Raw genomic sequence first — 15,764 nt, forward strand, 5'->3', positions numbered from 1 at the left:
TATAAGCAGAGATTGGAGCTTTCAAACACATGCTGAATGAAATCAACCCTTCTCACACTAATCAAAGCACATATGCCATGAGTACAGTGAAGTCTACCTGGAATCTAGACCAATATAGAATCATAGAATGGTTTGGGTTAGAAGGGAGCTTGAAGATCATGTAGTTCCAATCCCCCGCTATAGGCAGGAACACCTCCCTCTAGACCAGGTTGCTCACAGCCCCATCCAGCCTGGCCTTGAATGCTTCCAGGGAGGGGGCAGATATTGTCAGATACATATACAAAAGTCACTAAAAGCAGCTACTGTCCCGCTAAGAATATTCCAATTTTTCTATTTTCTGTGGTTTCTCACATCTATCACCAATAATTTCCTTGCTTGTTCTCTAAACATTCTTCTGCACAATCATGAGGGGGAAGCAGGTTGTAGTATTCACCCTGTAAAGGAGCTGTGAGGGGTCTGGAGCACAAGCCTTATGAAGAGCAGCTGAGGGAGCTGGGATTGTTCGGTCTGGAGGAGAGGAGGCTCAGGAAGATCTTACTGCTCTCTGCAACTACCTGATGGAAGGCTGTGGTGATGTGGGAGCTGGCCTCTTCTCCCATGTAACTAGCAGTAGAACTAGAAGGAATGGTCTCAAGATGCACCAAGGGAAATTCAGGTTGGACGTCAGGAAATAATCGCTCTCCAAGAGAGTGGTCAGGTAGAGGAATAGGCTGCCCAGGGAGGTGGTGGAGACACCAACTCTGGAGGTGTTCAAGAAACATTTAGGTGTTGTACTGAGGGACAAGGTGATAGGCGGATGGCTGGACAGGACAATCTTAGAGGTCTTCAAACTTGGTAGTTCTGTGGTTCTATGATATCTATGATATCTCAAGTTTGTGAGAGAATGCACTGTGACAGAGACAACATCAGCAGCTGTCAGGCATAGGAACATGATCATTTGTCAGGAATGGGAATCTGCATGAAAGAGCTTCAAATATGTTTACGTCCTGGTAGTCTCACTGCTTGTCCATCTTACCAGACTGTCTCAGGGTATCCAGCTAGAAAATGAGCACAGCACAAGTCTTTTCTTAACTGTGCCTTTTCAGAGGTTTGTTCACATGCTCTCAAGGTTGGGCTGTGCAATTGCAGCTGTGTGTGTATTGCACAAAGGAAGAAATATCTCTGGACTGAAGAGAGGGTGCAGCCCCTGAGCATGAAGTCTTAATGGCACTTTGCATGGGGCTAGCCTCCTCCCTGTGACAGCCTGGTGAGAGGGCCAGCCAGCTGAGCACACAGAGTGCCCCTTTCACAAGGTCAGTCCCTTTCCGCTCTTCTCTTGGGCAATCATCTCAACCTGAAGTAGATTTTTCACTATTTGCTTCTAAAGATCAATTTTTCAAACCTGCAGAGAACAACTGTGATCCCAACCAAAGTGGTACACTGCTTTTCTCTAGTATCTATTTTTCCCAATTGTTTCCAGTTAACCAGAGGCTCATCTGTTCAATAACTTCCACCATTTATGTCCTTTTACCTTTCCAAAATAACATACTGTACCACTGTAATAGAGACACGTGATGTAAGCTATTAAATTTTCAATGATTCACACAATTTGCTAAAGACCAAATTCAGAGCTATTCTGAGAGCATTAGGCAAAGAACCTTCAGGGCTGCAGCATTCAAAACCACAGGAGAGCTCCTAGTAACGTGAGATGGAGGACAGTGTACAATTTTCAGTGAACAGACACATAATGCACTTAAGCACTTAGAGACATCAGAAACTTTTAATAGCTTTTACAACTGCTATTATTTGATGAGTGGCAGCTTTGCTCACTGTACAATCAATGTACTGTGTCCCTTCTTGCAAAAAATACAGGTTATGCCTTAATCTACACTTTAAATATGAGATTAAAAAGAAGAAAACATTTTCAGCTTGCTTGTAAAACTTTTCAATTAAAAGACTTTTCAATTTTAAGCTATTTATCCTAAAGAAAACCTAAATAACAGGTACTAGAAAACAGCAGCACACAGAGGGCAATTCGACTCTTCAAGTTAATGCTTATTTTGCTAATTTTTGATGCAAAAATATATGATTTTCTTAACAGGGTTAGGAAGTAATAGTAACATCATATAATAGAATCACAGAATATAATCACAGAATGATTTATGCTGAAAGGGACCTTTGTTTTTGTTTTCATTTTAGTTGCTGTGTGCCTCTTTAATAAAAAGTAAGGTGGTGAAAACATATCACATTTCCTTCCACATTTCTCTTTTCCCACCTTAACTTTGCTTTTGTGTATACATATAGCTGTATATGCAGGGTAGAGAGTGCATAAAGGGGAAGTAGAGGAGTTAAAATTTTGTGGTCTATAAGCAAAACAGCATTGATTGAACAACTTCTGAGTGGGATATCCTTGCACAGATACCACTGGATCTGCAAAGGGTAATGTAGGAAATAACCAAAACCAAAGTATTCCTGATTAGGTTGCTTAAATGATTTCAAGACTTCCAAATAAATTTGGTGAAGTGGTGTGTCCACCTCTAAAAGTCCAGCTAGAGTAGTTTGTAGCAGCTCAGTGTCTCTTGTTTGAACAAAAAGCATGCTTGGGAGTCATCTTTGGAATGGGTGGAGCTGCACAGAGCCTTTTCTTGTGCATATCTTTGCTGCAGTCACACAGTGCAGATGCTCTCATCTGATGGTGGAGATGCAGAGCTGTGTCCCTAAGAGAGCATAGAAAGCTCCTTAGTCATTTCTTTGGGGACATCTCTGAAACACCTTCAAGCACAGTCTCTCTGAAACCACACATCGAAAAGGGGGTTGACCATTTCTCTCACATTTCATTTACTTCGCCCAGCATAAACTTCTGCTGCTTGAAGTGTTATCTGTACAGAAACTCTCCGGGGCTGGAGGAGGACGCCAGACTTCCTTCCACTGCAAAGATGCCTCATGCAGGATTACAGCACAAGCTTGGCTCTGTGGGACAGACTGTGCTGCCAGCTTTAGACATAAACAAACCAGAATAAAACAGAGCCAAGAAATAGGTCTTGCAGCAGTTTGCCCTGAAGCACTGATCTAAACAGCTTAAGCTACAGTGCCCAAAACATCAGTAGGGTCACAGACCATAAAAAGGGATGTTAACTGCAGGTGTCTCAGGATAAAGTCATTCACTAGAGAGAAGACAGAGAATCCAATCCTGCTGCAAGTACATAGAAATTTGGCAAAGCTTAAAAGAGATGTAAGACTGCAGTTCTGTTTCCAGATCCTCCGCCTTACTTCTTTTCCTGGACATTATTGTCCAAACTACAACTTAAGAATTATTTTTCTTTCCCAGGCCATAGGGTAGAGCCACTTTGGTAGTACTATAGCCACAGTCTCCCCTGCATAACACTCCTCTGCTCGTTTCACTCATGAAGACAATGCCTTCTTTGAGAGAGAAAATAAGCCAGAGTAAAGGGCATGTTTCTCCTCTAGTCTAAGCATAAATTATCAACCTCTCCCCCATATTTAGATTCTATGATTAATAAATAAAACAGTAAGTACAATGTGCTAGTGATTGAAATAGTTTCCCATTTCCGTCTTGTAGATCGCACTGAAAAATGACACTTCAAAAATGAAAAGAAGGAAAAGAGCTTCTCAGAAATAATGGCTTGTTCACAGGTGACAGGATAGCTCTTCCTAAGCCTGTACTCAGCCTGAAATTGCGCTGTGTTTTACCAAGATAAATCCAGCAGCTGATTAACAGACTCTGCTCTCATCCTGAATTGCTCAGAAGCTCTGTGAAGGTCATATTAACACCACATGAGAGGTTCTAATCAGGGGTATAACAGCAAATACAGATTAGTTTCTAATTAATGTAAAATTAAGTGGTCATCAGGGATGCTGATTTAAGCCTCTTGAAAAACAATTTCAATCTCACTTTCTGTTGTTCATCTATTAAAAAACAGAGTCACTAAAGAGTGAATGTTGTCCCTAACATGGGTGGTGAGAAAGGTCATAACTTTGGGCACCAAGACTACCTTACTGAGTTAAAAAACATGACTTAAGTCAGAGATCTCAAGGACTCAAAAGACAAGGTGTCTACTTCAAGGAAAAGACTTGAAAAAATAGCTCAAACTTACTCTATATGTTGTTCTTGCTTTCACGTGCACAATCAGGCACAAAAAGATAGCTATCTAGAAAATTTGGACTGTATGAAACTAAGCTTACAACATAAATGTTCACATGCTTCACTTTCAGCATTTTTAGCATAAGAAAATATTCGCACTTACCTGCAAAGTGTTTTTCAGTCTGTGCAGATTCCATCCAAATGATGTACAGTGTTCTCCAAATGCAAACAGTCTTAACATAAGGCTGCAAGCAGTATCACGAAGTTCAGGTGTATTCCATGGGGAAAATCATGTAAAAATTAGTTTAACCTACATTTCAGAGCTGGACTCTTGAAACACTGACACGGCAATTAGGAACAGTATTAAATATTTTCTGATAAAGACATAGAATCCGAGAATGGCCTGGGTTGCAAAGGACCATAATGACCATCTGGTTTCAACCCCCTGCTATGTGCAGGTCGCCAACCAGCAGCCCAGGCTGCCCAGAGCCACATCCAGCCTGGCCTTGAATGCCTCCAGGGATGGGGCATCCACAGCCTCCTTGGGCAACCTGTTCCAGTGCCTCACCACCCTCTGTGTGAAAAACTTCCTCCTAATATCTAACCTAAACCTTCCCAGCTTTCATTTACTTTGAATATTTTTATTTTAAAATCATGGTGTGTAACGAAATACCAAACAGATACACAAGCACTATTATATTTATTCTTCTCATCACTGTCTCCAAACTACTACAGATCCCAAAAGCTTATATTATCATTTTATAATGGTTTCTCTCAGCACGACTGAAGCTGTAGATGCAGGCTAAAAGAGAAATTCTCTCATAGCAGTAAGATTTTGACAGTTCATTTTTAGCATTATGAAGTGAAATTAAATTTTCAAAATGACAATAGGAAAACAGAGCCATTTACATCTGCAAAATATTACTCCAAATTCCTTTCAAATCAGTAGCTAAGATACAGTGACTTAACCAGCTGATCTACTGGAGGCACTGCTCTTAACCCAGCTTCAAACAAAATGGTCACAAAACATACCAAAGTGTTTTTGAAGATAATCTCAAAGCAGACCGACTTTCCAACTAATACACTGGAGACTGAATTACCACAGATCTCTAAACACGGAAGCATGACAAGATTGAACTCAACTCTCCAGAATATATCTTTCTTTTTTGCCCTTAATTAACCCAAATCAGTCTTTTAAATATTGAGCCTTATCCTGCATTTTCATATAATAAATATTGATTACGAACTCCCAGGCAGAATGTTAAAAGTTCTTGTTTCCATAGCTGCAGGACACCAATTAGTGAAGGAAAGGAATGCAGTTGACATTGTTACTAACAAGGAGAAAATATGATGCAGATTAGCATCTATATCACGCTCTAGAAAACTCACATCCTTCAACAATCTGTAATTATTTTTCTTTTCTGCCATCTAAAATGTCCCTTGTGACAAAGTATGACATTATTTTAACTTCCGAGCTGTTGTAAACTAAGCTCAGTTAGGACTATTTTACACTTGACAACTTCTGGAGAATACATTAGAGCCACGGTTTCTTCATGCTCCACATCAAGCCTCTGCACTGAGTGGGGTGAGAGCTTACTATCTGACCAAATAAACAAGCTCTACTCATTCCTGCCTGCCAGCATGACAGCAGTTAAATGTATCTCCATAACAACAGACTCTATAGCAACAATTTCCATTTCAGTTGTGAGGCCGACCAAGTAATCTAGATGTATATTGCAGCATTTGGCTTTGCCTCCACAAAACTGAATTAAAAAAAAATATCAAACCGACAACCCACAAAACAAACCAACCAACCAAACCAGAGTACTCGTCTCCTGTGCACTTGCTGGTGTGCAGAGAGCACAACCAGGGTCTTTCAAGAAGAGGCTGTTGGGTTGTTGGTCACCTACGAGGTCACAGTAATTCTCACAGGAGCAGAAGAAGGTGGAAAAGTTATTAACAGACTTGTGGAGAGAGAGAAATAGGACAGGTCTTCTGTGAAGGCTGAGTTCCAAATCACATTGCCTGTAGATAGACACTTAAATTTTACCAGCAGAAGAGAATTCATCAATTATTATTTCCAGCAGTCAGTTTTGTAGTCTCATGACAGAAATGCAGAGGGAAAACATGATGTGCTTTTCTTCTCAGACTCTGGGGAAACCACGTTCCCATGTGCGACAGTAATATGGCTCAGATCAAATCGTGGTCTCTGAACTACACATTATGAACACCTGTTTGACTGATATGTTAGACTTAGAACATATGAGTGCAATGGAGCAGAAATACCATTAGCTTAATCACCTAATAATAATAATAGTTTGTATAAAAATAGCTCATTATATTCCATAAACTAGATTCAGAATGCTCTCTTAACCAAATATTTCCATCTTTTCAAATGAGACGCATGGTTTAAATGTTCAAAATTTATTTTGGTTCACATTTTAAGTTCAGCAATTCACAAAATGCAGATAAACATAAGAAGCCAGATTGTGCTAGGACATGAAATAGAAAATACATTTCAAATGTTAGTAGGCACTGAGTCCAGGGCATGATACTAGAGCTGACATGGAGTTAAACCTTTCTGAAGCCTACAGCACAAACATAAGGTCTTCAGCATATCACATGGTAAACAATTCACAATGAGTGAACAAATAGGTCTGTTTCATTAGGAGATTCAAAACTGGATGTCAAAGAGAAAACCACTGTAAATATAATTTGGTTCTGATTATTCTATTCTGCAATATAGTAACCAACTTCAACGCAATCACATAACCGAGAGAAGAAAGTTGGATTGATTTTCCTCGATTTATCAGCTGTTCACAATTCACAAATAATGAAGATATTTGAATTTGAACAGTCTAAATCATTCCATTTTCCAGAGTCTTCTATTACTGCACAGTCTTCATTTTTCATATTATTTGGTTCTCCAGGTTTCCAGTTGCTGTAAGTTAAAGGTCCACCACTGAGGTACATGAATTTGCCCTCAGTTTGTGCATCAGATATCCCAATATAAGCTTGGCTTGAAGGGCTAACTAAGTCTTTTAAAGCTGTATTTTCAGCCTCATTCCGAGGAGAGGCAAGCATACCTCCGGCTTTTGCACAAAGGGATTTTCCCTTTTCAAAATTATCTTTCTTTCCAGTTGCGACAAACATTTTTTTAGCAACGTTCACGATGTCCTTTAAAATCATGGCTAGAAGAAAAAGCAAACACCATGCTGAATTACACCATAAATTGAAGATTCTAAAGTAATTTATCCATAATATCTCAATTATTACTGTTTTAGTACAAGCAGACTACTTGTAGTACTAGGCAGAATCCAAAAGAAATCAAACAAAATTAACACCTGGATATACCAAATCCACATTTTAATAAAACAGGATTTTCATAAGGCTTGGATTACAAGTAATTCTTAATGTATATATATTTTTTTTGTTCCCAGTTTGCATATTATTACAGCTCTTGAACCAAGACCTGAAGGAACTTGCTCCCTAAATCAAATTGCAAGTATGACAAAAAAAGCTTGTCAGGTCTCAGTGCAAAAATCAGAGACTAATTAAAATTCACTGAGCTGCCATTAGGAGATCTTTCATACCTATTAGCTTTAACCTGGGATCACAGAAACTAAAGCTAAGAGACTATAATGAAATTCAGAGTTTCAAACCAGGGAGCGCAAACAAGACATAAAGGGACAGCTTTAGTGCGCCTGGGAAATTGAATATTTGTCTTGAAAAAATTAATGATCTTAAGAGAAATATACATATCTATGGTTCATATGCCTGCCAGGTTTTCATGAAAAAACAAAAAACAAAACAAACAAACAAACAAAACAAAACAAAAACAAAAACCAATGTAAAGTGAGCCTCTTGCTCATTTAATAGATAAGACTGGGCTTGCAACAACCCTTTTGAAATGCATTTGCTTTCTTTGACAGACATTTATTTTACTTTACTGTCTTCAACGGGTATCCAGGATTAGTGTCAAGGGAGTCTACCATCTTATAATAATTGCATGGAAACTCCAAAAAGAAAATTAATATGATTGCATCTTACCTTTTTTGTATCTGATTAAGTCATCTTCCAGTATTCGTATTTTCGCTTCCAAAGCAGTTATTTGTCGTTGCAGGTCATCAGTCACAACAACTAAGAATTAAGGGTATTACTTAGTAATTTATCTTAAAAATAACTACACCACTGCTGTCTTTCATCTAATTCTGTGTGAGAGACGTTTCGTTTCCAGAACACAAACCATAGGGTACATTGCAGAATCACTCTCTGGGAAATTGTGCCAGTAAGAGCGCCACATTTCTAACTCAGATGAATATTTGGGTGGGCTTGGAATTCTCAGAGCTGACAAGCTCATCAATTCATCTGAAAAAGCCCAGATCTCAAAGGCAAAACACAAATGTAAGCATTTTAAATGAATTAAAGAGGAAAATACATGAACAGACAAAGAATTCAAGGGAAATGCCTTTGTGATATGAGTGAAAGGATTTGTTATTTCAGGCACAAACAACAAAAAACTAGTGACTCACTCCAGATACTTTTTTTCCCAAGTTATGCTAGGCAACTCATCCCCTAAGTAACAGACGTTTTATCTGTTTGCTCCTTACGCTTCTGGAAGTCACACCTTCACACCTTTCCTCAAATGATATTATAAGAACACCAGACATTATAACAAATATTTTAAAGATAATACACTAAAAGGTTGAAAAATAGATTATAGAAACACGAGAGCTTTACTACTTACTTCCACGTTCTCCTTTTTGACCTTTCACTCCTTGTGGTCCCACCTCTCCTTTTAATCCTGGAGGTCCTGCTTTTCCTGGCAAACCCTGCAGACCTCTCAATCCTTCTCCTAGAGTTTGATTTGAGAGAAAATAGTTTTAATGTTTTCTGAGAGCATTCTCCCACCATGTTTCCTTAGTGCTTGGAGAGAGTCCTGAACTGAGGAATAGTTTAACAACTAGCAACTGTGTGCAGAAGACACAAATACCGAAGACTCTCTTACGAAGATGGTTGCAAACCCAGCTGAGGATAGGAGGTAAAGGATGAATTAACTTGGAAGAAAGGGATGAAATTGGTAAGTGAACAGGAAATGGATGATGTCAGTAGAGCTACCTGTCTTTCTGCTTTGAGAAAGCTTTTCAACAATAAAATAAAGCCTCTGCATTTATACCAATCAGAAAAGGAGATAATTCACAGCATCAGAGGACTTCTTGTTCACCCATGATTTCCTAACACTCACTTGTCATTTTAAGTTTTCTATGATGCACTGTAAGGTTACCCTGCACTTTATGAATGATGAAATTCTTTTGAGAAATACTCAGTATTTGAGGTTTGTACATGAAAAACAAAATATTCTCAAATTCTACATGAATACTAATTGTAGAAACAATTGAGGCTGAAAAAAAAAAAGACCTCACTTGGTAAATGCATTTTATCTCAAAAGAATAGTAATTTGCAATATACGTCTTGAACAGCAAAGAACCAAGAAATGGAGCATGGCCAGAAGTCCTAACTCAGTAGAAAGGACAGGAATGAGACACCTAACAAAAATATCCTCAAGGTGTTACAATACTATATTAACTGCTAGTGGTCGATATCATTTCATTTTGCCATTCCTGAAGTCTTCCAACCACTCATTGTGTCAAACACCACCCCTACTTCCACCTGAAAATTGTTCCTGTCAAAATATTCATTTGCTATGAACTGCATTAATTGGATAAAAAATCACAGTGATGCAAAATTCCTTACTATATCTATTTATGAAAATGAAATTCCAATGCAATAAACACTTTGTTATTGTAGAGATACACCTGCTCTAAAATCAGGAAGCCATTATATGTAATCCAACCATATATTATAATATATTATCTAGAAAATTAGATAAAATGTAATAAAGGTCAAGCATACCTCTGAAGTGGTTATTTAATCAGGCAGTGCTGGCTTTACATATTTCAGCCACAAAACAACTGGGAGCATACTGAGGATACGTGATACTGAAAATGTCTATGCTGAACATTTATATATTCCAGATAAATTTTGTGTCTTATGTCATATCACTGAATCATAGAATGACTTGTGTCGGATGAGACCTTAAAGATCATCCAGTTCCAACTCCCTACTGCAGGCAGCGTTGCCACCACTACATCAGGAAGCTCCGTTCAACCCCAGCCCTGAATGCCTCTGGGGATGGATCATCCACAGCTTCTCTGGGCAACCCGAATATTTAAATACATATCAAGCTGTATTCATACTGATAGAAATTTGCTTGGATGTTGAAACATAATTAACTAACTCCAGGAGGGGTAGTATACACATGACATGATGATATAAAGCTAGGATGAGTGGTTGGCACACCAGAAGGCTGTCCAGATATTCAGCAATACCTGGACAGATTGGAGAGTTGGAACCTTATGGGGTTCCACAAGGGCGAGTGTAGAATCCTACACTGGGGAAGGAGGAATAACTGCACGTCAGTGCAAGTTAGGGGCTGACCTGCTGGAAATTAACTCTGAGGATAAGGATCTGGGTGTCCTGATGGACAGCAGGTTGGCTATGAGCCAGCAGTGTGCCTTTGTGGCCAGGAAGGCCATTGCTATCCTAGGGTGCAATAAGAAGGGTCAAAGGAGATAATCCTCACCCTCTACTCTACCCTAGTGAGACCAGATTTGGAGTACTGTGTTCAGCTCTGGGATCCCTACTTCAAAAAAAGACAGGGATCTCCTAGAAAGAGTCCAGTGGAAGACCACAAAGATGATTAGGGGTCTGGAGCATCTCATACGAGGAAAGACTGAGCAACCTGGAACTGTTCAGATGGCAGTAAACTGAGAGGGAATCTTATCAAAGCTTATAAATATGTAAGGTGTGGAAGTCAAGTGGGGGTAGGATCTTTCCAGTGATGCCCAGTGACAGAACAAGAAATTCCATATGAATCATATGAATATGGGGAAAAACTTCCTTACAGCATAGGATGTAGTAAGAAAGCATACAATTCTGTATGTACTTACTAAATATTTTCTCAGAAACAATTTTATATCTTGGGAAAGGTGGTGACTCTGTTTCACTGTGTGACAGAAAGCACTTTCTGATCTGTTTGTTTGCAGCCACTGTTTGTCAAATCATGTCTTGAGGGAAATTCAGTTGCTGGGACTTAGTTAATTTGAAGCAATCCAATTATTATCATTAGGTTAGTAGCCAACTTCAGCAAGCATGATTTCTGGTTTTGAGAGCTGGCCACTGGAAAGGAAAGCAGACATAATTTAGTATGGTAGTAGGAAACTCTGCAAATGGCTCAGAATACAAATGGTACATTGAGATTAAAATCTCATTTTATCTCTGTTCTATGGGCTGCTGTGAAAATGGGATTTTATGTTTGTATGGTTTTTTTAAAAAATTATTTATTAAATCCAAGTATCTAGAATAGAATTAAAAATGGAACAAGTGCTTTATAGACAGCTTTCTGCAAATTTACAGAAACTAAAAAAGGTTAATAGGGCAGAGAAGAAGTAGAAAAGTGGAAGAATAGAAAAGGCATAAAATAAGACTTAAGGGATGAAAAGGAGCATCAAAAATATACTACTGATAAACACTCTGTACCTGGGTCTCCCTTTTCACCTTTGGGACCATCTCTTCCATCTCTGCCTGGTAATCCGTTGACTGCAGGAGCACTACACTGAATGATGGGACATGAATACATTTTCTCTTCAGGTTTATCTGTGGTAAGTGAACTTGTTGCCATCATCAGTGATAGACAAAGGAGCAAAGCACTGAAAGGCTGAAGAATAGTCATTGCTAAGTCCAAGATCTGTGACAAATAAAGCAAAGTCACATCACAAATTTCTCCATTTACACAATCATTTTAAAGGGTTGTCTAGGAAAGAGTAGCCTGCATTGCCCAAGAAATGTACTTCAGTTTTGTTCCAAAGGGCAAGAACAGGAGATAGTGTCTGAACCATTTAATCTAGTCTCTGATTGTATCCTTATGTATGGAAAACCAGAAGAAAAACAACGAAGCTTACAAAAATCCAAAAATGTCAAGGTATAAAGAAAATATCATCCATTTCACCATGCTGCAAATCCATTTTAATGTATTTTTTCATAGCAAGTTTAAACTTAAATAATTTCTCTTTATGCCAAATGATTCATACAGAATGACAGTTTGCAACGAATCCTAAACTTTCTAACTATTTCATCTCTGCAGGGACTCTTCTCTCTACAGCTATTAGGATTACTGTACGTTGAAACTTAGAGTGATTAAGATACTACTTTTGATAATATCTTCAGTACTAGCAAACACTGATATCTTAAAGGACAAAAATTTCAGGTGTGCTTAGATAGTCATCATCTGATTGCCTCTCAACTTCTCCTTTCACACCCTGTATATTAATAAAGGTACGTTACTTCTTCAGTAATTATATTATATTATATTATAATTCAGTAATTATGCCTCAGAGCTGAAGTTCTCTTGGATCTCAGAACTGCAATACTTTGCTGCCCTCTCTGAGCAGAACAGTGATAGGCAATAACATCGTAAGATAAAGCTCTGCATTATGTTCTGATGAGCTGCACAAAAATAATTATTTTCAATTTTAATATGATGGTCAAATTTGATACAAACGTCCAATATATTTTGTGTCTAACTGAAAACAAAAGCAAACAAAAGCAAACAAACAAACAACAACAAAATGAAACTACCACAAACATGATCTGACAAACTTAAAGGGTAAATGAGTACCAAGTCAACTGGCATAGTTTTCTCTCAGTTCTACTAATCAGCCTAAAGTAGGTAACATGTTTAAGGAAATAGTGTCTTAAGCATGGGGATAAGGAGGCACAATCATATCCAGCACGAATTTTGCTAATCACTTTTTATTTTAAGCCTCAGGAAAAATTCCCCATGGAGAACATCCTATTCTGTCTTGTTTCATCTGATAAAGTGAAATATAAAATGTACTAGCTAGCTTATTACTGTGAGAACATGATCAGTAGGAAAAGAAAGCAGTTAAAGAAGCTTTTCTGTATGCTTCTCTGTAGGCTCACATCCAAATCTGGAGCAATTGCCTATACCAAAACAAAATAAGGGAAATTACTTAGCTAACCAGTAATAATAGAGCTTGGATCCAATTTATTTTTCCTATCCAGCATCATGGACAAAAGATAGCTCTTCTCACCCATCCAAGGGCTTTTTCTGTTGGATATTTATACTTGGCTCATTATTTGGTACTAGGGAAGATACCACTTCTGTCTTTCATGAAAGCAATATGAAAAAGTTTATAATAATGGTCCAACAAAATAAAATTTAAAAACAAAAACTCACAGAGAATACTGTCAATACAAAGTCCCTAACACACAGACTGGTGTTTTTGGCTGCCGGCCTTCTGAAGTTAGACCTGCTTACCTCCAAAGTTTTCCAAGATTAGCTCTCCAAGTCTTTGTTCTAGGAGAACCAAAGGGTCTCTTTCACCTCTAAGAAATTGATGGCAGGGTTTCCTGGCAGCTGTATCACTTTAAAAAGACATTAATGACAGTTTATATCAACATTAGTTTGGATTTAAAAAAACCCAACAAAATATTCCCACTGTATCAGAAAAAGCTCAGGGATTTCCTAAAATAGGAAACATAGATTTTGCACTCCATATTTAAATTTAGAGAAAATGGAGATTCCAACATGGAGAATCACGCCAAGTGTGGGTGCAGTAACACTCCGTGAGTTGCAAGGCTTACAGAACTGCAGAATATTTAAGCAAAAGGATCAGAATCAGGCCCTGAAATGAAGTTTCTTTAATACTTAGAAGGTAGCTAGTTCTGGAAGTGATATTGGTACACCTATTTCAAGAGATATATCTCAGAAAATTCTTGCATTCCTCCATAAAGAGTATATTATGACATGACTCACCCAATGAAGGTAAAAATCAGGAAAAAGATCCTGGAAGAGGCAGCCAGGAGGCAAAACAGTCCTAATCATGGAGCTGACAGCTCTGAGTCATCAGCCCTGAAGCCTAAATTTGACAGAAAAGGACAGCCCTTTTGAGTCAAATACTGGGGAAACTGCTCTTCAAAAGTAAATATTAAGTTAGTATAGAGAATACTAAGGGATAGAATGCTGTTAAGTGGACAGACACATCCTGTAACAGTTGTCTTCATCAGCTTATTATGCACCATTAGGGCAGCCACTTTCTAAGTGGCATGCTTGAACCCGCAAGGGTTGCAAGGCCTCAGTATGGTCAAACACTTATCACAGCAAAAGAGAGTTTTACTTACCAGCACCTTTACCTGCTTCGTGCACAGTGAAAATCTTATCACTTCATTGGCTTTTCTGACAGCCAGCGTGACAGAACGTAGTAGAGAAGAATTGAAACAGAAGATGGCTGGATTTTTATCTGAAGGACCAGCCTGCCAAAAGGAAAAAATAAGTCCTTTAGTTTCCACTAAAAGCTGTAATTTTGAGCTTTATTTGGGGTTTTCTGGCTTATCTCTGTCTTGCACAATCAGAGATCATCTACTTCAACCTTACCACCCCTATTTACAGGAATTGCGTATGACATTCTGGGAGTAAACCCTTTGCTCTTTGCCTGGCCTTGGATGTATATTGACTTTGTTACAGTACAACTGAAGAACAAAACAGAACAGCCCCCGCATGCACACAGGAAAAAAGAAAAAAAAAAAAAAGAAAAAAAAAACCAGGATATCTGAAAGGTGTTCATTTTGACTGTAATGCTTTTCCTCTTTATTCAGTCAGTGGAATAATCTTCAAATAAAGACTTGGATCCTGCTTGACGGCAGCGATTAGTATACTCTGCATTATCCATGGAAAATAATTGGCCAATTCAAACATGTACATTTGTGTGTAGATGAGAAAAGACAATATTGTGTGAAGAAACAAAACATTTAAGTAAGTCACCTACTACTTCTTTTCCTATAAAGACTGTGACACAGTGAGCAGGCCAAATAGAGCCTGCATGAAAAGTACAGTAATAGGAATAGTTTGTCTTTGGGTATATTACCAAGGATAGCTCTGAAATAAGAGTGGTGTAAAATGTCATTCTGAGGAATAGATGGCTCTAGCAGCTCTGCTTGTGGAAAACTTCCTTACCCAGAGGAAGCTCTGATAGACATCTCCAGCTGAAAATATCAATTCAAACTCTTTCAACCATGATAAAAACATTTGAAAGCCAACACCATGAAGAAAAGATTTGGAATTAGAGGTCTATTACCTTAAATAAGATGCTGAAAATTCCATATCAGTTGGCTAAGAACTAAAATGTGCTATCCATATTCTGTCAACACATGGCTTCCAGAGCTCATAAAGTCACCTTGTAATCCACAAAAACTTCTGGTTTATTTTTCCCCCATTGAACTTCTCTGAATGTTTCCTGCCTGCAAAAGAGAAAGTATGAATTAGACAGTGTTCTCAGCAATTATCCTACTACTAGTACTCACCAGCTCAGAACACTAAACATATAATGTGAAGCATCTTGTAGAAGTGTATTTATCACATAGAAATTTTATGAAGCAGCAGCACAATAATACATTTATATGCATTATCCAAGCCTTCGGGATTATTATGAATTCCTGAGTCAAATGACATGTAGAAATCATAAGAGCAGTATTCAAAATTATTAGAAGGTTTTCTTCACTAGATTTGTCATTTCAATATTTTCCTCCTCATTTCTATAAAGCC

At 38.2% G+C, this 15,764-nt stretch overlaps 1 protein-coding gene and 1 long non-coding RNA gene across 7 annotated transcripts in view; both read right to left on the reverse strand.

Annotated features, from left to right (window-relative positions):
* Nucleotides 1-6,489: 6,489 nt before the first annotated feature.
* SFTPD (surfactant protein D) lies at nucleotides 6,490-14,385 on the reverse strand. Of its 3 annotated transcripts, none has more exons than XM_003207774.5 (6): nucleotides 14,345-14,385; nucleotides 13,482-13,588; nucleotides 11,681-11,888; nucleotides 8,829-8,936; nucleotides 8,132-8,221; nucleotides 6,490-7,272 (listed from the first exon to the last, which is right to left on the reverse strand). In XM_003207774.5, the coding sequence occupies exons 3-6, from the start codon at nucleotides 11,871-11,873 to the stop codon at nucleotides 6,899-6,901; spliced, it is 765 nt and encodes a 254-aa protein (XP_003207822.1). In that variant the 5' UTR covers nucleotides 11,874-11,888; nucleotides 13,482-13,588; nucleotides 14,345-14,385; the 3' UTR covers nucleotides 6,490-6,898. The 3 variants fall into 3 exon arrangements, with proteins under 3 accessions (XP_003207822.1, XP_085085698.1, XP_010712422.1); XM_085229572.1 differs by lacking the exon at nucleotides 14,345-14,385 and adding an exon at nucleotides 13,980-14,009; XM_010714120.4 differs by lacking the exon at nucleotides 14,345-14,385 and having other exon boundaries at nucleotides 11,681-11,858.
* A 958-nt stretch (nucleotides 14,386-15,343) lies between these two features.
* Nucleotides 15,344-15,764, reverse strand: part of LOC104911872 (uncharacterized) — a 47,630-nt gene continuing 47,209 nt past the window's right edge. For all 4 annotated transcript variants that reach the window (XR_014884749.1, XR_014884751.1, XR_014884750.1 and 1 more), the window contains one exon: nucleotides 15,344-15,460. This is a non-coding gene — a long non-coding RNA (uncharacterized LOC104911872). The remainder of the gene's footprint in view (nucleotides 15,461-15,764) is intronic.

The sequence above is a fragment of the Meleagris gallopavo genome, chromosome 8 (assembly GCF_905368555.1).
Source record: "Meleagris gallopavo chromosome 8, MGAL_WU_HG_1.1, whole genome shotgun sequence".
Lineage (NCBI taxonomy): Eukaryota > Metazoa > Chordata > Aves > Galliformes > Phasianidae > Meleagris > Meleagris gallopavo.